Here is a 23,155-nt window from a genome sequence, read left to right as displayed (position 1 = left end):
GCATATCATATCAAGCCGTTCAAATCAACGTAGCGAAACAAAGCCAATTGGTTGGGAGGCGGGCCGCATTATGAATATGTTTAACAGCCTCGTGCCGATGACACAAACAGATAAGACGCTGCCATTAAAAACGCATTACAATTGATAGGAAAACGAGTGCAGAGATTGGGGCTAGCGTGTGTATGTGTGGTGGTCACATCATTCACAAAAGCTGCTTCGCTCCCACACTCTCGTATCGACACCAACACCACCGCACCACTCCTATGTGGGTCAGTTTGGTCCGCCAATCCGGCAGCACACCGCTGACAGGCAATCAACTGTCAGGCCGGGCGGACATGCAAAATGAATGCACTACGAAAAGTGTTTTCCAAGGCGCAGGCGACCCCGGGCATTCGCAGATGGGCAAACACACACGAGGATGATATTTCCCCGAAATACAACACGTTACGTATACGCACCATAGACGCCTGCGCGGATAAGATGCGCAAACAGTGGGGTACACTCGGCACTTTTCTAGCCACTGTGCTGGGTCATTGAATCTATACAGAGACTTTGGCAGCCGGATGCGAACGGCTAATCACAAACTTCCGGAGAGGAAAAATTCTTTGTCATTGAAATTTGTAAAGCGCAGCAAATTGAACTCGCAGCAGCTCGCCGCTTAAAACGAAATGGAATTCAAAAATATTTATATCCCTTCATGAACTTTATTTACTGAAAACATACAATAACCCGAGAACATAAATCTAAATAGTATATGTAAAATCCCAAATAAGAAGACTTTACTCGTTGAGTTTTTGTAAGAAACTCCTTTTATTTGGAAATATCTTCGGTTTAAATAGGTGACATGAGAATCGCATCTTAAAGTAAATGGCCTACGCAGAGACCTAAGTAAATAGTCCCCGCCTTATCGAGGTCCCACGCTCGGGCACATCTGCCTATCTTGAGCGGCGAGGACCTTATCTGTGGTCTCCCACTAAGGGACTATTTTAGGAGGCGGGGAACGATCTCAAGTGACTGACTCAGGTAGTGTGCACTTAAATTACATGTTTTTGAGCAATGCACCCATGTCGCCTTAGATAACAAAATCCTAAATATAATTTATCGCTCTCGATTCATTTACATAAGATATGAACGGAGCCCAAAATTGTAAGTCTTTAAATATATTCGTGTTCATGTGTGAACATTCTGCCAAAGGGCCAGCAAAGCTGAGATGTACATTAGTTGCATTTATAACAGTAGTGGACTGTATTTATTTGATATATGTTCATTTATTTTGCAACTAAGATTTCAATGGGCCTAGTTTTTCTGGCTTTTAATTTTATTGGATTACAATTATGGTTTATATTATTTTTAATTCAACAATTTGTACTCAATTAACTTATTTTAAACATTTTGCTTTTTCTATGTAGAAGTACATTTTCTATTAAACAACGATATAGTGGACTGTATATTTTTATTTGTTATATTATTTTATTGTTTATTTACTATTGATATTTATAGTACTGGCAACGGACCTGCAAAGGTTATTGCTTGCATTCTTTGTTGCACAGCACATTCCGTATGAAATATATTATTAATACTATCATTAGTATTAAGGCAATAATTAATCCAGCATGTCCGGAAATATGATGGAAATGTAAATCTTTCAATTTTTGATGGTTCTCTTTCATAAATTTAATTTCATTATTCAATCGTTCAAATTCCTCAGTATGATTTAATATTGATAGTTTCAGCGGATCCCAAATAATCTTCGGCACTTCACTAACTTCTCCTATATAAGGTGTTGATAATAATTCTTCACTTTCGGACTGAATGTTATGGTGGGCAACTAGAATTTTATCGTCGGTTCTTGCCGTACAATATGGCGCAATGCTTAAAACTCCTTGCTGAGGCAAATCAAACAATTCAATTTGAGAGCCAGTACATTGCAGACGGACTTTTGAATTCGCAGGAACCTTACCTGAGAATATTTGTATTTAGCCTACCGTGATTAATATCAATCAACAGGCTTATAATGCCTGCTTGAATTTTTTCGCCTTCTTCAATCAATGAGTGTAGCTGTTTCGTAATCATAAAGAATTTTATTGATTCCTTATAAACATAATAATTTTCTTTAAGAACTTCTGTCATGTTCTCAATTCTTATTTGCATACTTCTAAAATTGGAGTTAACATCTTCTGTTGTTCTCTTTAATAGATTAGAAGTTGAATCAACTACAGATGTTTGTTTTTGAATTAGTTTATCAAGGTTGTTCTGGTTATCTAACAAATTCTTCATATTTTCTTCTAATTGCTCTCTATCATCTTCATCCATTATACCAAATAAAATATGATACAAGGAACCCATAAATTCGAAAGGAGCACGCTTGCTTCTAGATCTAGACTGCATCATAAACAATTTATTGTTTTCTTCAAGTTCCGATAACTGACTTTGCATATTATCTAAGACTAGACTACATTGCTCTTCAAAGCTATGAAGTCTTTCGCAAACTTTCCTCATACTTTGTATAAGCGCATTACCCTTTGTTAACATTTTAAAATATGGATCCATTTTATAATAGATAACCAAATTCCAAGAAGTACTCACAATCTCAACATCTCCTAGCGGGTCTAGATATATTGCTGAGGTTTTATTTATTTTGTCTATAGAATATCTTGGTGCTATATCTTTAGGTAATGCGCTAGAAACTTGACAACTTAACACAAACAACAACATTGCCATAATGATTCCGATCTTGGACATTCCCGATGTCGCTCTAGTTCGTCTTTTTGGCTCTTGGTCAGCCTCATTTTTGTCAACAGACTTTATTCCTTCCAAGGGACAAATTTTAGTAATGGGTCTAGTGATATATCCTTCCTGCATCTTTACTTTAGCCACTCGGACCTTATCATCATTCCCCTTATGCACCTTTTCCACCTTTCCTAAAGGCCATCTTGCAGGATGACAATTCTCATCCTTCAATAAAACTATTTGCCCTTCTTCTATATTAGGAATTTCCTTTTTCCATTTATTCCTTTGCTGGAGCGTATGCAAATATTCACTTTTCCACTTAACCCAGAAATCTTTCTTCATTTTTTGGATAAGTCTCCACCTATCCAAATTTCCGATTTTTTCATCTTCCATTGGTTCGACTATTTCTAAAGGTGGTCTTCCAATTAAAAAATGACCTGGTGTTAAAACTTCTTGTTGGTCCTTCTCACTAACTATAGTGTATAATGGCCTTGAATTTAAGCATGCTTCTATTTGACATAAAAGAGTTGACATTTCTTCGTAAGTCAAAATAGTGTCGCCGATTATACGCTTTAAATGGTATTTCATTGACTTAACTCCAGCTTCCCAAATACCTCCGAAGTGAGGTCCTGCCGGGGGAATGAAATGCCAATCAATCCTGTCCTTTTCAAGCTGCGCTGCAATCGTTATATTTTCTTGTATTGCATTAACTAACTCTTGATCTAATTTTCTTGCAGCTCCTACAAAATTTGTTCCGTTGTCTGAATAGATATTGGAACATTTTCCCCGTCTAGCAATAAATCTTCTGAGTGCTGCTAAAAATGCGTCTGAAGTTAGATCGCTTACCATTTCTAAGTGTATGGCTTTGGTGGCCATGCAAACGAATACAGCAACGTATCCTTTAAATGTTTTTTGGCCACGATTTTTTGAACATTTAACATAATAAGGACCTGCGTAATCTATTCCAGTATTAAGAAACGGGAATGTCATCGTCACTCTATATTTTGGCAAGTTACCCATTATTTGCTGAGCTGTATTTTGTTTATACCTTGCACACGTTACACATTCTCTTAAATACTTTTTCAACGAATTTTTCAACCCGAAAATCCAATACTTTCTTTGGATATAGTTTCGCATTAGGTTTATCCCTCCATGCAATGTTTCCTTATGAGCATTTTTTATTAATAAGCTTGTTAGGTGGCATTTTTCTAAAATGATTGGATGTTTAACATTAAATTCTGCATTGGAATTTTGCAATCTTCCTCCAACTCTTAGAACCCCATCCTTGTCCAAAAATGGATTCAATGACAATATTTTATTATTTGTCTTGATTTCCTTTTTGATTTTAAGGCACTTTATCTCTTGCCTAAACTGGTATTCTTGTTGTTTCTTAATAACAACTGTTTCCGCTATTCTTATCTCCTTTACTGAAATAATTGATGAATAGGCTTTATTTCTTGTTTTCATCTGCACGAATCTATTTATGTATGCTATTATACGTATAAGTTTTTCTATACTGGAATACCTTTCTATTAATTCGTAAATAGGATCATCTATTTTGTCATTTAATACCGTATTTATTAAGACAGGTTCTTCTACAGACTGCTGCCGAGGCCAAAGTTCTTTTGGGTCTGCTAGCCATTTCGGACCTTTCCACCAAAAATCACAGTTGATCAACTGGTTAGAATCCACTCCCCTGGATGCTAAATCTGCTGGATTATCCTCTGACTTAACATGATTCCATTCAGTATTTTTTAATTTCCGAATGTCATCCGTTCTTCTTTTTATAAATTTGATCTTACTTTGACCACTGTTAATCCATGCTAAGGTAATCGTGGAATCACTCCAAGCATAGATCTCCATTATATTGTCAATTGATCCTTTTAGTCTTTGGATTAATTCACTAAGCAGGTGAGCTGCACACAGCTCGAGTTTGGGAATTGTCTTCCTATTTTTTATAGGGTTGACTCTACTTTTGCTAGCTATTATATTAACATGAGGTCCTACTTTAGCATAGACTACTGCAGCATATGCTTTTTCGGAGGCGTCCGCAAATCCGTGAATCTGAATGACTGAAGAACTGTTTGAATTAATCCACCTTGGGATTCGAATATTCTCTAACAATAATAAATTTTCTTTATATTTTTCCCAATAATTTTTATCTTCTATGGATAATTCCTGATCCCATTCACTTTTATTTATCCAAAGTTTTTGAATAAAAAGTTTTCCTGAAACCGTGACTGGTGCCAACCATCCTAACGGATCAAATATTTTTGCTAGCGTTGATAACACAACGCGCTTATTTATATTTTTTGATTCATCATTACAATTTACGCTGAACTTAAATAAATCATTTTGAGGTTCCCATTTTAGTCCTAAAGTTTTAACACATTCATTTTCGATAATATTGAGAACCTTATTGTCCCCTGTGTCCTCCACAGTGGTTAATATTTTGGAATTGTTGGAAATCCATTTCCTTAAGTTGAATCCAACTTTCTGCAATTCATGGAGAATTAATGTTATTAATTTATTAGCTTCTTCTACCGAATCAGCTCCAGTCATTAGGTCATCCATATAGAAATCATTCCTAATTATTGCACTAATAACTTGGTTTTTACATTTATCTGCAATATCTACCAGAACCCTGGTAGCCAAATATGGTGCAGATGCAGTTCCGTAAGTGACTGTGGTTAATTTATATGTTTTAATTTTTTCTTTTGGAGAATTTCTCCATAAAATATATTGATATTTTTGATCATTATTATCTATTTTAATTTGTCGGTACATCTTTTCAATGTCTGCCGAAACAACAAATTCCCATTTTCTCCATTTAATAATAATGTCAAAAATATCTTTTTGAACTCGTGGCCCAACCCACATTATGTCGTTCAAACTTTTGTTATTCGTAGTTTTTGCTGAAGCATCAAAAACTACTCTCAATTTGGTCGTAAGGCTTGAATCTCTAATCACTGCCTGGTGCGGTAAAAAATATTTGCCTTCATCACTCACTTCAATCATGTGTCCTAAATCCATGTATTCATTCATGAATTTAGTGTAGTCAACCTTAAGTTTTTCATTTCTTTTTAGTTTTTTCTCCAGATTCATGTAACGAGCTATCGCTTGTTTCTTTGAATCTCCTAAGGTGACATCCTCCTTGAATGGAATTGACACAATGTATCGCCCATCTGAATCTTTTTTTGTCGTTTTGATAAATTTATTTTCACAGATTTCAGACTCGATATCATCTTTTTCTTCTTCTTCCACTTCCCAGTAGCGATCTAACTCTTTTATTTCTATTGTTGTGGCTACAATGGTTTCTTTTCCTTTGGATTTTTTACATCCAGAAACTATCCACCCGAAATCAGTTTTTTGCCCAAGGAGACCGTCTATTTTTATAACTCCATTTTGCAGAATGTGAGTATATACGTCTGCTCCAATGATTAGATCAATGCGACCCGGTTTATTAAAATCGGGGTCGGCTAATTTAAAGTTCTTCCATTTTTTCTGATCAACATTAATCGTGTTGACTGGAAGTGCCTTCATAAGTTTTGGGAGAATAATTGCTTCAATTTCTAAATTTTTCGGAGAATTTCTTATCGAAATAACCGCTTTGTGCTTGGAGATGCACGTTCCTGTGGAAGATACTCCACTTATTTCAGTATGAGACCGTAATTTTTTCAATTTTAGAATCTGTGCAGACTCTTCTGAAATAATTGTGCTTTGAGAGCCACTATCAATCAATGCTCTTAATTGTTCAAAGCCTCCATACCTCGACTTTACTTGAATCAAGGCCGTGGCCAACAAGGCTTGACCTGTTGTTCTACACGTATTCACTTTTTCTGGATTATGACCTGCAAAGTGAAGTAACGTGTGGTGAGGTTTACGACAAGTCGAACAAAGCTGCTCGCTTATACATTTTTTACCAAACGGATGCCTCAGACATCTTAGGCAAATCCCATTTTTTCTTACCCAGTCAGACCGTTCTGCTGGGTTCATTATTTTAAATTTATGGCATTGAATTAAATAATGCCCTGGTAGTTTGCAATATGCACAATTGTCACTATAATTTTTATTCTTGTTATTATTAATCATTTTCTTTACAGGTTTTACTTCCTGTGAGAATGATGATATAGAATTGAGCCTTTGCTCTAAAAAGTCCATGACATCAGAAAGTGCCTGTATTTCTTTTGTCTTTTTAACATGGCTTTCATATAAATTGAGTGATTCTTTATTGAATTTCCGAAGAATTATGTGAGCGAAAATTGCATCCACATCTTCTGGTAATTGTGCCTTTAATTTTATAATATAAATTGACTCGTTAATCGTGTCAATAAATGTCTTTATTTGCTTATTGGATTCTAAATTTAAATTTGGCATATCCATAAGCCTATTCATATGATCTGAGAATATGTTTCTTTTATTCTCATATCGCTTGGTCAAAAACTCCCAAGTGGCTTCATAATTTTCTCCAGAGCCGAGCAGTAAATGAGTAACCACATTTCTGGCTTCTCCTTTTAATGCTGACTTTAGATAATTAAATTTGAGAGAAGGACTGAGATCCTCTCTCACATGTATGAGCTCTGTAAAGAGTTCATTAAAAAGATCCCATTCTTTGGAATCACCAAAGAAAGTGGGAATCTGTATTTTAGGCAGGGTTGGTAACTCCTCCGCCTTAACAACCGTCGACATTTCAGCTTTATTTATTGTGCCACTGAGTCGACTATTAATGGCTGTAAGAATATTTTGTTTGTCAAATTCAAGTTCGCTAATTTCTTCTTCGAATAGCGAGCTCTCAAAATGACTATTCACCTGTTCAATCAGGTTATCTATTTTATGCCATAAAAATTCAATTTTATTTTTCCTTATTTTAAGGAAATCTGGACTACTGTCTATTAGTTTAGACGTATCTTCTAGATATACTCGAAATTGGCCAACATTATTTCGAAATGCCTGCTCTACTTTTAAAGCGTTGTTTTGTGCTATACCCTCTTTTTCAGGGTGACCACACATTTCAAGGTTTAATGTAGGGGGAGGGTTTGATTTAGGGACAGTGTTTGATTTAGGGAAAGTGTTTTCTACCGACTCGCCCTTAATTTTTTCATTTTTATTTTTAATTTTTTCTAACACCATCATTATTAAATCATACTGCTTCGCGTTAAAATATTCATGATCGACAACGCCGATCTTTAACAAATTGCTATGATTAGCAATGAAACATTTTTGAAGCTCATTTAATTTTAGAATTTCTACATCTGTTAATGTTGGTTTTACTTCCAACTTTCTAATTTCCAAAATAATTTCGGACTGCTTCTTAAGGAATTGAATAGTCTTTTCTGACATCATTTTGAAAATTTTTTGTAATTTCTTAATATATATAGTACGTGTATATGTATTTTATATGTATTTATATATATATGTGTGTTTGGATAAACAGAAAATTCTTGTTTTGACTTAGCTGATGTCGTTGTTGTTGCTGCTGCTGTTGCTGCTGTTGTTGCTGCTGTTGCTACTGCTGTTGCTGCTTCTGCTGCTGCTGTTGTTGCTGCTTCTGCTGCTGGTAGAGGCTCCTTTGAATTTGACTTCCTTCTCTTCTTTAAGGCTCCGTCGATGTTTAAAGATGATTTTTTTTTTTATTTGGCACGTTTTATTATTTTTGTAGTCCAGTCAGATTTTTTGTTTTTTAGCCATTTATTTCGGCATTTATGCTCTTTTGGCATATACACTGCACTCTATTTATGAGCTGATTTAATGCTATTAGAGCATTTATAAGGCACTGTTTTCAGGCACTTTTTATTTAATTTATGCTCTTATGGCATATACACTGCACTCTATTTATGAGCTGATTTAATGCTATTAGAGCATTTATAAGGCACTTTTGTTATGCACTTTTTAATTTCACAATTGCTGATGTATGGCCTCAAGCACGCCTTACCACAATTTATAATGGTACACAAAGCAACCTTTAGCTATAGACTATAAGGTGCTTGTTTAAAAGATTCTTTTGTATCTTTTTGCTTTTTATATTTATACTCTGTTCCTTACCTTTGGTAGGGGGAAACAAGAGTCACTTATTTTTGCTACCTTTAGCTGTAAGATGCTTAAAGGAGCTGGCCTTTCTCTGAGTTCCTTACCTTTGGTAGGGGGAAACTGCAGAGTCGATTAAAGGCTCGATTGACCAAATGTAAAATCCCAAATAAGAAGACTTTACTCGTTGAGTTTTTGTAAGAAACTCCTTTTATTTGGAAATATCTTCGGTTTAAATAGGTGACATGAGAATCGCATCTTAAAGTAAATGGCCTACGCAGAGACCTAAGTAAATAGTCCCCGCCTTATCGAGGTCCCACGCTCGGGCACATCTGCCTATCTTGAGCGGCGAGGACCTTATCTGTGGTCTCCCACTAAGGGACTATTTTAGGAGGCGGGGAACGATCTCAAGTGACTGACTCAGGTAGTGTGCACTTAAATTACATGTTTTTGAGCAATGCACCCATGTCGCCTTAGATAACAAAATCCTAAATATAATTTATCGCTCTCGATTCATTTACATAAGATATGAACGGAGCCCAAAATTGTAAGTCTTTAAATATATTCGTGTTCATGTGTGAACAGTATATGATTGACGCTCTTCATTTGACTACGCTACGTCTTATAATTGAATTTTAATCATATCCTATGTAAAAAATCATTTTTCCATATATAAGGTAATTTAAATTTGATATTTCTCGTGACGTGTGAGCTGCGCAGGTAACACTGCATCCACCTCCCAGGCCTATCCCGAATCGCCAACCTCTTAAGAAGTCCAACGGGAACACACATATTGATCCTCTACTTAATGCATTTTTTCAGAGGTCCAAAGTTGAAGTAAACCTGCTCAGTCCGAAGTTAGAGTGGTCAGGGATGAATAAAAAAGGTGGGCTAAGAGTCCAAGTTTGATGTGGCTTTGATGCTGTGCCCCAAGTGATTTATGCAAAGTTTTGTGCCGCCCTTTCGTGAGGAATAATCCGCTTAGAGACTGCGATTCGGGTTCAAAGGTAAGTCCCAGTTACGCGGTCGAGGGCGGGGAGTGGAGCGGCTGGTAAGGCCCACGCTAAATTGCCCTTTAAGTGCCTTCATCGGCAATTAATGCCGCCGGCGTTTGCCTTGGCACTAGACTAATTGCAGTCGGCGTTAACAACTAATCGCAATTGGCGTGAAAATGCTACATCAACTATGCAAACGTTGCTCCCCCATCGAGTCCGCTTCCCCCACTTCCCATCAATCACATTCGAACCCTAACTGACTGCAAAGCCTTGGCACAATTTTGGCCCTGTCTTCGCCTGCACCCGCTAGTTACATGTAATGACCCAAGGCCCAGCCTTGTTCTCCAGGCTAATTAATGTCATTTGCTGTATCTGAGTCGTAAAGATATCTCGGTTTGAAACACCTGCACTAAAATATCATCTTCAGATTTGAAAACTAAATACCAAGGAGGACGCACAATGACTGTCATCCACAAACATACTGCTGCTACGACACTGAAAACACTTTTAATAACTTAATCTGTGTTTCGTATTTACCCTTTGAAGTCATTGCATATTACATGTAGAGCTACACGTGCAAAGGTATTTGCACAACTTGCCAATCTGAAAAAATGTCCTACAAACTTTTTCTTTACTCTGGGCACCCTAAAGAAGCACAGCCGCAAGACCCACAGAATTTATCAGAAAAAGGAATAAACAACAACGAAAATGGTTCCTTTTTCTCTACTACAAAAGCTTTCCCTGCGCCAGAGAGAAATTCGGGAAAAGAGAACTGGGGTAGAAGAGCGAGGAGAGAGAATATGCCAAAGCCCACCCGGCAACCTTAACCCACCAACCCCTTCGGATCTGTGCCAAGCAAATGCAAAATACGTTTAAGGTACGAAAAGTAAAAAGTGGGACCGATGGCGCTGGCAGGGGGAATTCCGCCGAAACGTAGCGAAATCCACAGCAAGGCAAACAGAAAATTTGAGCAGCCCAGGGGGGAGTGGGGAGGCGGCTGGGTGGCCGAGTGGGTGACTGAGTTGCTTGGAACACGCAAAGCCACGACCTATCCACACAACAATCGTGTGTGGGTGTTGAATCCAAACAGCCAAACACTTGGCAGGCAACTGGGTTTACATGTGAGTGGCATAAACCGCTTTTAGTGCGCACACAGATACCCACGCACACTAGCGCACCGGCGTCGCGATGTGGATGTGTGCGTGGATGCTGCCTTCAGTACGACTGCAGGTCGTGGGTTAATTTCGTTGTAGCACTGCAATTTCTGCAGCTGTCACGATTCGATCTCGGATTCGTCCACTCATATTAGAATATCCAGAGCGTAATTCAAATCGATTGGCCATGTCAAGTTGTTGTATCTTTTACTTAACTCGGCTTGAGAATATACTTTATGCATACCAACATATTTAAGGATTTAAACTAAAATGTTAACTCCAAAACTGAGAGATATGTTAAGTTATTTACTTAAAATATTTTAGGTTGTGGACATCGAAATGCTTTTCTCAGTGCATCCATCACTCTTTGGCAACTGTGCAACTTTGCTTGCAAAAAAGTGTCCTCAATTTGCGCCGCACACAGATGCTCGCAGCTCGGCGAGAAGCTGATGTTTTCATGGCCCAAAAATAAATTGTGTCATACGCAGCATTGCCACTTAAAAGCCAGCCGAAACCCACGAAAGTCAGCCAGCCAGGCCAAGAGCAGAAAACACAAAAAGCGGAACAGAGTTTAGCTCAGCTCAGCTCAACTCGGCTCAGCCGATGGGCTGGCCATTATCATTACCAGGAGGCTGGGCTAATTCCCGCTCATCATTTTAATGGGCCGCTCGGCCGACGGAAATAATTAAAAATTAGTTAAGAGCGAAGCAAAGGTATGACCCCCGGGTCCTTGGTCCTTCGTCCTTGGATCCCGGCTATAAGTCAACTGTCAAGAGGATGGAACACGGTTCGGCCGACTGCAAAATATAAACACGTTCGACAGTCCCCCGATGGAAAAGAGCAGCCCAGTGACAGGCAAATATTTTACGTGCACGCAACAAACTCGACTCTTCGATGAACACGGCAACATTTCAATACGTCGCCCGTCGAGACTCACTACTGACGACTGTCTCCCGTAGTTGCGTAAGACTTTCGCAATTAGTTGCGCAAATGAAGGGCACGTACATAGCTGAGGCGAGTCGAGCAGAAGAAGTATCGGCTGGATTTTGAGGCACGTAAGCATCCCTAACAAGGTAAGGCGTGGAATTCATCCTTGGGGCAGTTGGCACGCGTTGTGCAGCGGGGCAATAGCGAGCGGAAACTTAGCTTGCTTTTACCCAAATTGTAGTTAAATACCGTTTGCTGTGATACAACGGCCCCAACTGCAAGCTACAATATTGACTTCAAAAATGGTACATACCAAATTATTCAGCGAACAGTGAGCTGGATGCCTAAAGAGCCGAGCTACTTGGCTCTATCAGAGCTCTTTCCAAGCCAATGAACCCAAAATTAAGATTATTAAGCTCCAAGGGAGAAAAACTTTTAGCGCTGCGTTGGCAGCAATTAGAAAACCGCTACACCTGCGTTGCCAATTAATATCTTTAGCTTGTTCTTTTTTCAAAATCATTTGGCAACAAAAACAATAGAACGGGATGTGGGATTCCAGGAGGTGCAGCAGCGCTGAAACGCTTTTCCCGGGCGCGGCAGTCGCGCAGACAGGCTCCAAGAAAATGGCAAAATAAATCGCAAAAGAATATCGGGAGCAGTTGGCCGGAAGACAATGGGGAGAGAAATGCTGTGGCAGTGTTTGTCTTGGGCAAAACTTTCTACCTCTGCGATGTATCCGTGACGACGACGGCACTGTGAGAAAAAAGGACATACAAGTCAAATAATAGATTTGACTTCAGAAAGTATTGGTATTCCGAACCATTCAAAAAGAATCTTTATTCAGTTGGACACTTTTCGCAGTGTGTGTGTACAGAACCAGCATCGCCATCTCCATCTGCAATTCCAGCTGAGGCAATAGCCTTATCTGCAGTGAGGCAAAACTCTGTGTTAGTCGTCGCTTCCAGTTTCCTGGCTGCGTCTTCCAATTGTTGTTGCCAGCTCGCAAGGAACTCAAACAGCCGAAGAAAGACTCCAGACTGCGGCTGCCTAAATGCCCGCCATTTATTTGTGAATGGCACTCAACCAACTCCAGGCCTAGGAAGACAGCAGGACCAGATGCTAGGAGAGGATGGCATCGTCCTGCGCCATTTCAAAGCTCTAAACGTGCTGCTGCATGGCAAACAAGTTGGAAAAGTTTCCCACAAAGCCTCCAGCCAGCTCCCTATACATCAAGTGCCGCCGGCCACAGCCGCAACTATTTTCATAAACTTTCATTCAGCAGGCATCTAATCACGCAAACATTTAAAGGCCCTAGAGCAAGTACTCCACAAATCTATTGCAACAGCCTCGTCAACTTAAAGCACGCTTTGTCCAGTTGTCACATATTACAATGTTACGAATTTAATCATACGAAGCAATCCCCAACAGAAACATATTTTGTTACAAACGAATACGGTAGCGAAAAATTCAATCGTATATCGGCGTTTGTCAGTCAGATTTTCAATTAAGTTTTAAATGCAGCCAATGCACATTTACGGCTGCCATTTCACATCACTCATGCGTCGTTGCACATAAATCAAAATAATTTACTGCCTCGTCGGCAGCGGAATTCGTTGAAATTCCGCCAAAAAATGCCGCACTTCCAACTTCCAGCAGCATCCTGCTCCATTTCAGAGGGCAAAACAATCCCATTGACTGGTTTCGATTTTAGCAGTGGCAACCCTGCAATTTGTAATGCAATATGCTGATTTCTCCCCCCGACACGCCTGCAATCCCTGGTTGCCTGTTTGGCTGCCAGTCAACACTCGTGTGCCAATAGAAATGCCAATGCGTCTCACTTGACCAACTTTGCAGCTGTTTGCCGCTCCTCAAGTGCCAGGCAAACGGAAGCCGACCAGAACTGGCAAACAAGTTTGACATCTTGCCCGGCAGCGTCTTATTTCAATTAAAAATTGTTTAACAAATCAATTTACTGCGCCTGCCGCCAAAATGATTAAAGCAACGGCAGCAATAAAAGCCAAGAAATGCAATTTACAAGTGGCACCAGGCTGCAGCGCGCCCGGAATACCCTTTCTGGCCCTCATCAGTTGGCAGATTTCTCGACAAATCTCCGCTTTCTCAGGTCTGATGCACATTTTCGAACGGGATAGGGGCTCCCCCACAGCAAATTGAATTCCTCGCCAACAACGCGGGACGATTAAGAAGGCAGCTTCGGCGTCAGTGCAGAGGGTAAATTAATTTATTTGTTAAACTTTGCGATGTCAGGGAGCCAAAGTCAAAGTTTGCAGCGCGGCGAAAAGAAAAATAATCAACTATAACTAAAACAAACAGCCGGTAGAGCGAATGCAGGGCGTGGCTGCGTTCCAAATGCGTCGGCAACCGCATCTCGAAGGACTTATCCGCAAGGACTTTATCATAAAGTTTCTCCTGGTGGCTGGCAAAGTTCCTAGAAGTCGACCAGTGATGGCAACCTTGCTAGGATATCGACGATGAAAAAGAACCTCAAATATATTATATTGCCTTCATTTCATGTTGTCTAGAATTTCGAATTTATAACGATTAGAGTGAATTATATTCACAGAAACCTATATAAATTCTCAAGTTAAAATTATTAACCAATAACTGATGCAAAAACATCTAGACTAGATCCTAGACTTTTCAATTTCTTTCCCACTGCTCCCCCATGCAAGTCAAACTGGAGCACCTTGCTCTGTTAGGTGCCTAATGTAGGGGCAAGCCACCGGAGAATAAGGTGGCCGGGCCAGGTGGGAGCAGTCGAGTAAACACTCTTATCCATTCCACTAAGCACGAATCGCAATCAAATTAAGTGCTGTCGGCCAGCAGATTAAACCCCTTTGTTCAGCCCAATTACTCGGCATTCAATCGGGAGTTCATTTCAAAAATTGCATTAAACAGTGCGGTAACTTTGATTAAAGTCCGATAGACGGCACACGTGTAGCTTGTAATTGAATTTGTCGCCATCTGTGTATCGCTTGTATTAAGGAGGGGAAACATGTTCGCACTTTGTGTGCAAACACCACCCCGAAAGGTGAACAGCCCCCAAAAAGTGGCATGCAGCCATCCCCATGTCCTCGCATCGCCTGCGGCACCGGCAGCAGCGTATAAATCAGATTCTGCAATTAAGTCTTCATTGAAATTCAGGCGTAAACTGTAAATTTATTATGGCAGCCACGAAGATGATAAGAGAACCGTGGTGCTCCCCCCAATTGACTGACAGATTGTGCCCATTTCCCCACTTATGGCGCTTCACAGGACGACTAAGTGCAGTCGCAATCGAGGAACTTCCAACTCCGCTTCCTCTAATTTCCAAAGCACTTTTTGTATTTATACATACGAGTATCGCTAGTGAAATACCCATACATATATGTTTAATTGTTAACGGCATCAAAAGGACATTTTCTGTTATCTTTTGAAGCTTATATGCACATCCTTCTGTTACTCACCTTTCTGCGTCCACAACAAAGCATTCTTCGCACACGCGAATTTCCAGTAGCTGCTTTCAATCGAGTAAACTTCTTCTTCCACTGCATTTATTAGTGGGGATCCGATTGGGAATAGCTTCCTTCGTTCCTGTCCTTCCTCTCGCCGTGGGTGGGGTTTCGTTTGAAGGCAACTTCTGTTAATTGCCGTATTTGCTTGTTGGTAGCGATGGCATTTGGTCAATGCTGAACACGTCCTTTTGGTTCCTTACAAAAATGCGATATAAAAATGCAAGTCCAGGTTTCGTTGCGAGTGGAGTGTTCCTGGAATCGGAAAGCGGAGGCAGTAATGAGTAAAGAACGAGCTCAGAGCCATAAACAAGTATTTACTGTCATATGACTGTCAACAAGCTGGCACATCTAGTCGCCACTAGGACGCCTCATGTTCGAGGTACAGTGGCCACGTATGGCCCTAACTTATAGATTATACTTGTGCGTGAACAATTCAAAATTTCGGGGACAATCTTGACAATCCCTCGGTTTATGTTAAGAAAAGGAATGAAGTAAAATTTAAGAAAATATATGTACACTTAGTTTCCGAGTAGCCAGACCAAATATTTCTAACTATATCGATGGGTGTGTCTGTCAGTGTGTCTCGTAATGCCTAACTTAATGAAGCTTTACACTTCGCGGGTCTGAAGCCACGAGTCTGACATGTGTCATGTGCATTTGCTTGACAAGGCATTCGAGCACTTGGACAGTTCTCGTCCCAACTGCTCCTGCGTATTATGCATATATCGGGTATTATGAGCTGATATTCCAATCCTTGGCTTTAGCCCTCAGTAAATAATAAATAAAACAATGTTCCCAAAGCAGTGAGACTGTGGAGGAGGATACCAAAGGAAAGTTAAGAAAGCAGAGGGACCACATTGATGGGACACTGTCTGCTACCGCATGTAATCTCCCAAAAAGTATGCTACAAGTTTTAACATTTAACTATATTCCACTTTCCAATCAGATGAATACTTTGTAAGATTATACAAAAATGCTTATATTAACGGTAATATTAAAGTTTTAAACATTAATTACATCTAACCAAGGACACATTTCTTGCATTGAGCGTTTTTAGCGAATGTGGGCCACTTCTGGTTCTGGTACATCCTTGGCAACTTGACAAAATGCGTGCTCATTCGCATAGCTGTATATTTATGGTAATGAAGCGGACCAGCCTGGCCTTTGGGCTAATTGTGTTGGCCCAGTTTTCGTTAGGAAGCTGAACTTGCTTTTTGCTAGGCCCTTGCGAGGAACATTTTCCTTCGGATCCTGGCGAGGACTGGAAATGCTTATACCACAATAATGAAGGCGTAATTAATACTTTTCTTATATTTTCCTGTTAAGTGAAGAAAGTAACAGTTATTTGCCCTCAAAATTAATGTTATGTTTTTAATTAAAAAATTTAAGTGTCTGTTTTGTTTTAGTAGAATGAAAAACAGATAGGGACACACAAAAGTGTAGGAACATTTATTTATTTCATTCATAATAAGACAGGAGCCAATAACAGTCAACACCCAATGGCTTAATATTGAGTGGCCCCTATGCCATCCTCAGTCAGATTATTCATCATCATCATCATCGGGATGATCACTGTCATCGACATTAAAGGAAACCAGTAAAGCCTTGGATGGCACATTGCCACAACTCCAGATTTTTTTCCAGAAAGCAGCTTGCCCCCCTCGAACTCCTCCTCCGTTGCTCCCGCCGTAATTGCAATGAAAAATGTTACAATCGTGCACAGGACATTCAAATGTACAAAGAAGAATGTGGAGCTATGTCCTCACGAACATGTCAGGGGGTCCAGCTGCGTCACTGACAACTGATTTCCTTGCCAGTTTCCATCGCTGGTTCCAGTGATGTCAAAGACTATCCTTGCGGAGGTTATAAAGAGGCTTTTAAAGTCCAGAAATTGTATTCCGAAATTTCGAAAAAGAGGAAATACATATACGAAATACATTGAACAAGCAATACTGGAAAGAACATATGTGTTAGTGGATAGAACCAGATATTTTGCTCACACAGCTTAAACAGCATCACTGACGGGTGTACTAGGTATGGAACGGAAAAATGTCTATTCATAATTCCATTCTAGGCGGGTGCACTGCATCCGTGCGGGGAGCTGCATGAGCTGGAACATGCAGATACAAGATACTTTGTGTCACAGTGGCAGCAGCGACAGAGTACAGCAGTCACGAGGAGAGATGTTGCCCGGGTGTTCAGCAACAGCAGCAGCGACACCCATTACCACATCGAGAACAACTTTACCAGTCGCCAGTCGCCGGGAATGTTGTCTATGCACGCATAAAATGTATTATAATGACATCATAAATCGAGCTCGCTATGTGTGTGCAAATGAGTGACAAAGCTTGCCCGCACTCCGTTCCAGTGGCAAAAATGGCAAATCATTTATCAAATAACAAAAAACGGAGACTTGTCGCAGAAAGCAAGTGCGAGTACAAAAAAGAATTGTCAACGCTAAGCTGAATCCAAATCTATAACTAAATTGTCATAAATCGGGAAAACCGAATTTAATAAAAGATATCGATATGAATTTTACACTTGAAAATTATTTTTTGCGACAGGCAGATTTATCGATTTCCCTCTTTGGGCTCAGTTGTAACCCCATCATGGCATTATTTGGTTTGGTATGGTTATTGCTGCGTTCTAGTTTATCCACAACGCCCCTTCCCCATCAGTCCCTTGTCCACACTTTGACTGGTTAGTAGCACCCGACAAAGGAATAAACATCGAAACAAGAAACAGAGACCCACCACTGGGGACCGTCGCACCCTCACCGCTCATGCGACTGCACACCCACTGAGGCCAAAAAAGGATACTTCCTTTTAGAAGTTATATTTATCGGATCAGCTTATAGTTGTAGAGCGAAGAGACCCCACAACAACTCCTGATAATCGATATTACGATCATCTACTTTTCAGATCGGAGCCCATCATCTGCACGGAAAAACCCCAATTTGCAGTGCAGTCGCGTCGCGCCATGTGGTCCTTTCTTCCGGTGCCTCACCAGGCGACTGTGCAACTCCGAATTTGGAGCTCCCAACTCGCCACTTGGACGGCGGATAGAAGTCGCGTTAAAATGCCAAAAATATGCTCGCAACCATAGAAACTAGCAAAGTTGCGGCGAAACCGTGGGTTTATCTAATTAGTGAGAGCAGAATCAAAAGGATGGAATTATGGCTGCACAGCATGGAAGCCGCCATCCACTCGTTAGATTACAGCTCGGCTTATACCACACACACAAGGACAAAACGAACTAATATGAAATTTCTAGGATACTTTCTGTTTAAATATTTTCTATATTGTTCACATATACTGCCTTAAAATAAGTTAATCATCATGCTTGTGCTTCTCAAAGAGAGAAAACTACTGTAAAGTAGCGATTTAAATGCTATCTATGGAGATCCATTTTTGCTAGCATTTTTTTTTATACATGGGGCTTTAGTTCTAAAAAAAAAATTAAGATAGTTGTGCGGCTCGGCTTTTTTAAATTATTTTTATGGCATGGGGCTCAACACAAAGTTTTCTGTTTGCTGGTAAATTGGAGCAAAGCTTTTAACTTGGGGGTAGTTTGGTGGACTGAAGGGGCGATTCGGGGTGTAAAAAGTAATGGTGGCTTTGAGCATAAAAAACGTCCAAAAAAGATTTTTGATTGTTAATGTCGCGGTATGGTTTGCTTTCTGTTCACTTTTTCACTTGTTCTTAAATTATTTCTAATGGTGTGATAGTGGAGATCTTGAAATAATTTGCTGCTGGAATAGACTCCCCTTTATGTTACATTTGCTCGAATTGATTTGACGAAATGCCATGTTTTTATCCAAATGAATTGGAACCTTCACCAGCCAATGACTACAATGAATGATAAAAGCCTATCAGAAGACGTTTCCCTTTCTTTCAAAAAGTAAAAGGCACAGTAACGCTAACCAACCAAGCATTAGAAGTTCTGGAAACAGGATTTGTTTTAATAGTAAATTGATCACTCGCCACAAGTGATCGCTTATTCGAGTTGTGGGAGAGCCTTATCTAGCAAAGCCGAATTTGACAGCGACAAGGTCATTTCCCTTGATGGACTTGTCACTTTTCATATAGTTTTTTAATTAACTACAAGCTGTCGACTGCATCGCCGCCCGTGAGATTCCTGGATAGGACCCTTTGTTGAAAACTCACCTGCACTGTGGAATTGGGTTCCTTCTGACGTCCTAATGCTTGACGCTTTGCGTCTAATCCGTGCCAACGGCTGCTGCCCAAGTTATGAAAACATGAGATCACAAATTGCAAGGGACAACTGGGGCCGGGTTGAAGAGGGGCGGAGGTGTGGGAGTGGGCTAGTTGTAGTCACCGGTCGTAAATGTGTGCCGCGTTGTGAAGAGGATGCACTTGCTCTCTTTGGTAGCTCTCTCTTGCTCTCTCTTTTTCTCTAAAAATGTCTATCTCTTTCGCTCGCTAGCGTTGCCTTTTATTTCGGCTGTGATTTGTTTTAATTTCCGCTGAAGCTGCTTTTACTTCCGGGGCAGTGAGAATGCAAATGCAAAATGCAATTGGCTAGGTGCGGGTTTTTGTTGTTAGAGACTTATCGCTGGTTCGGTGGTCAATGGCTTGGGATTTCGAGAAGCTGTACATCCTTGCAGCCTCTCTTTGCTCCTTTCTCCGCCGTCTTTCGTTGCCTTTCGTTTCGATTCACACTTTCGTCGTATTCACGGCTTCCCATGCAACTTTTTTGCTGCGGCATTTTTTGCGTAAATTGTGAGATAATTTCAACATGTTTTTGGTTCCCGGAAAAAGTGCAATTTATTTTTTTGCCTTTTCATTGATCTGTGCGCGAGGGTGCTTGCGGGCGCGTGTGTGTGGGCTCGCGGCAGACGGGTGTGAGAGTGTGTGGGTGGTGCGGGGAGCCCGTAGCGGAATGCGTCCGTGTGGCAGCGCGAAGCTTTCGCAACTATGCGAATTTCCTGCGTACGAATTTCAGTATAATAAAATATCCTGTTCCTCTTCTAAGTCGAGAAAGAGAGCAAGAGAGCGCTAGTTAACATGCGCGTGCGCCACGAATTGGAGCACTCTAATGCTGGTGGCGATAACACGGACAGGGACACATCACTAATACTCGCGCACGTACACCCACCACCGCGGTGGCGCTCCTTCCCTCTCACTCACTCCAAAACTCCCTACGTTTTTTTCACTGTGCTGCGCCGCTTGTCCTTTTGCTTTTCTCCGATGTTAAACGGCACTTTCAGTTGTTTTTCAAGCTTCCTTAACTTTTGGGACCCTGGGTCGCGTGTTTTATTGTGTTTTTGCGCAGCAATTGTGCCTGCACTCGGTGGAAAAACTACAAAATATTACTTAATCGGAGGAAACGAAACACTCGCAGCAAGCGACGAGAGCGAAATGCAGCGTGCAAGAGCGAGACTGCACCACAGTCAGCTTTTACCGTTGCACGCAGCGTTGATGACAAGGGAGAGAAACAAGGACGCAGGCGCGAAAAATTCCTGTTGTGCGCTTGAAGAACCGTATATACTAGATATTGGTTTCGGTTTCAATAAAAAGAAATGAAATAGTAAATGTGATTAAAAAGAAAATATTTTAAAAATGATAATAAAAATACATATGATAATATTTTAGTTACTGTTGAGTAATAGTTGACAGCTTACATACATAGATGGCGTGACGGTTACTTCTTTACAGAACTCTGTTACGTTCTGAAAAACTCAATCATACATTTTGGTATTTAAACTATTTTAGCAACTGGTAACACTGTTCGACACCGGTGCAATCAATTTGGGTCAATTTAAAAGGAACTATGTTTTTGCATAACACAAAGCTTTGCAGACTGGCAAGTGAGTATACGAGTGGATACAGTTCCCAGGCCATTCCTACATATTCCCCCACAGGTGGTCTGGCAGGAGGCGTGCGCCACCTGAGCGGCCAGAAACCGAAGACCGCGATCCTAATGCTTAACATGGGCGGTCCGACCCACACGGACCAGGTGCACGACTACCTACTGCGTATTATGACCGACCGGGACATGATCCAGCTGCCGGTGCAGAGCCGTCTTGGTCCGTGGATCGCCCAGCGCAGAACGCCCGAGGTACAGAAGAAGTACAAGGAGATCGGCGGTGGTTCTCCGATTCTTAAGTGGACCGAGCTGCAGGGCCAGCTGATGTGCGAGGAGTTGGACAGAATCTCCCCGGAGACAGCCCCTCACAAGCACTACGTCGGCTTCCGCTACGTGAATCCCCTCACCGAGAACACGCTGGCCGAGATCGAAAAGTGAGTGTGGTCGAGAAGTAGAACAAGAGTGATGTAAATATCCCGAGGGTCGTGAAATTTACCTATATATATTGCTAACAGACTCTCACAATAACATACGTTATAGTAAATAAGTTTGTATAGACTTCGAATGCAAGTTTCAAGATCCTGCTATTGCTTTATCAGTTGACTTTTTGGACAAATTACTGAAACCTATACCTGGAATTTAGGGTCATTTGGCTTCTTCTTAAGGAATACATGTTAATATTTAAACTTAAACTTTTAACTCAATTGCAGCGACAAACCAGAGCGCGTTGTACTCTTTTCACAATATCCACAGTACAGCTGCGCCACCTCCGGATCCAGCTTTAACTCCATATTCACCCATTATCGGAGCAAGTGAGTTAGGAACGCACAATTACAGGTGTATATTTGACCCCCTCTTTACCTCAGTGATCTGCCCTCGGATATCAAATGGAGCATTATCGACCGGTGGGGCACCCATCCACTTCTAATCAAAACGTTTGCCCAGCGAATTCGTGACGAGCTTGCCAAATTTGTGGAGACGAAACGAAACGATGTGGTCATCCTTTTCACTGCCCACTCCCTTCCCCTTAAGGCTGTGAACCGGGGCGACGCGTATCCCTCGGAGATTGGTGCTAGCGTACACATGGTGATGCAGGAACTTGGTCAGACGAATCCCTACAGCCTGGCATGGCAATCCAAGGTGGGCCCGCTACCCTGGCTGGCGCCCGCAACTGATGATGCCATTAAGGTGTGACTTCAAGGCCGTATTTCCATTCCCATGCACTAAAACCAAGCCCATCTTTACAGGGCTATGTTAAGCAAGGCCTGAAGAACTTCATCCTTGTGCCCATTGCCTTCGTGAACGAGCACATCGAGACGCTGCATGAGCTCGACATCGAGTACTGCGACGAACTGGCCAAGGAGGTCGGCGTAGAGGAAATCCGTCGAGCTGCAGCCCCCAACGACCACCCGCTATTCATCGACGCCCTGACAAACGTTGTGGCAGACCACCTGAAGTCCCAGCAGGCAGTCAACCCCAAGTTCCTCATGCGTTGTCCCATGTGCTCCAATCCAAAGTGCAGGGAGAGCAAAAGCTGGTACCGCCAGCTCTGCTCGAATTAAGCAGCCAAGGCAACTTGCGGGTCTGGGAAGCACTGCGTGACAAGCGTTTCAAGTGCTGCAGCTGGACGAGAACATTTATGCATTCATTTTGGTTTCTGGGGGATTGGTTTTCACATACTGGTGTTCATTTCTTTCCGCTTTAATTAAAGACACTGTTGAACAGTATAAAAATGCACAGTTGGTTTTGGAGTAGTAGCTTTGTTGGGAAAACATCTATGCATTTTCTATGTTACAGCGAAACTATAAAAGTGGAATGCTAAAATGTAGCTTTTAAATTGCGAATGCCAATCAAGCTTGCAACTAATACACTCTTCTAGGAACACAATTTATAAGTTCGAAACCCATAACAAAACAGTTACGCTCTATAAAGAGAGCCAGTACTTTAAAATGTTCTCTTATCTTAGTCACGCTCTCTCTCTCTG

The 23,155-nt window shown here is 41.0% G+C and overlaps 3 protein-coding genes across 12 annotated transcripts in view; 1 reads left to right on the top strand and 2 right to left on the bottom strand.

The window, feature by feature from the left end:
- Window positions 1-21,009, bottom strand: part of LOC6619539 (rho GTPase-activating protein 100F) — a 42,527-nt gene extending 21,518 nt beyond the window's left edge. For 3 of the 10 annotated variants that reach the window (XM_032722717.1, XM_032722718.1, XM_032722714.1), the window contains exons 1-2: window positions 19,509-21,009; window positions 15,295-15,594 (exon numbers count right to left, since the gene is read on the bottom strand). In XM_032722717.1, the coding sequence (XP_032578608.1) occupies window positions 15,295-15,381 (87 nt within the window). In that variant the 5' untranslated portion in view covers window positions 15,382-15,594; window positions 19,509-21,009. The remainder of the gene's footprint in view (window positions 1-15,294; window positions 15,595-19,508) is intronic. The other 7 variants (XM_032722705.1, XM_032722706.1, XM_032722707.1 and 4 more) reach the window with 3 other exon arrangements.
- LOC116801680 lies at window positions 1,423-8,145 on the bottom strand. Its single transcript, XM_032722721.1, has 2 exons — window positions 3,204-8,145; window positions 1,423-1,765 (listed from the first exon to the last, which is right to left on the bottom strand). Exons 1-2 carry the CDS (start codon window positions 8,071-8,073, stop codon window positions 1,524-1,526), a joined length of 5,112 nt encoding a protein of 1,703 aa, XP_032578612.1. The 5' UTR covers window positions 8,074-8,145; the 3' UTR covers window positions 1,423-1,523.
- Window positions 21,010-21,064: 55 nt separating the features above from the next.
- LOC6619538 (ferrochelatase, mitochondrial) lies at window positions 21,065-22,910 on the top strand. The gene is made up of 5 exons (XM_002043717.2): window positions 21,065-21,172; window positions 21,227-21,605; window positions 21,882-21,983; window positions 22,038-22,359; window positions 22,419-22,910. The coding sequence occupies exons 1-5, from the start codon at window positions 21,136-21,138 to the stop codon at window positions 22,731-22,733; spliced, it is 1,155 nt and encodes a 384-aa protein (XP_002043753.1). The 5' UTR covers window positions 21,065-21,135; the 3' UTR covers window positions 22,734-22,910.
- The last annotated feature ends 245 nt before the right edge of the window (window positions 22,911-23,155 follow it).

This window comes from Drosophila sechellia, chromosome 3R, assembly GCF_004382195.2.
Source record: "Drosophila sechellia strain sech25 chromosome 3R, ASM438219v1, whole genome shotgun sequence".
Classification (NCBI taxonomy): domain Eukaryota; kingdom Metazoa; phylum Arthropoda; class Insecta; order Diptera; family Drosophilidae; genus Drosophila; species Drosophila sechellia.
This window is presented reverse-complemented; position numbering and strand designations above follow the sequence as displayed.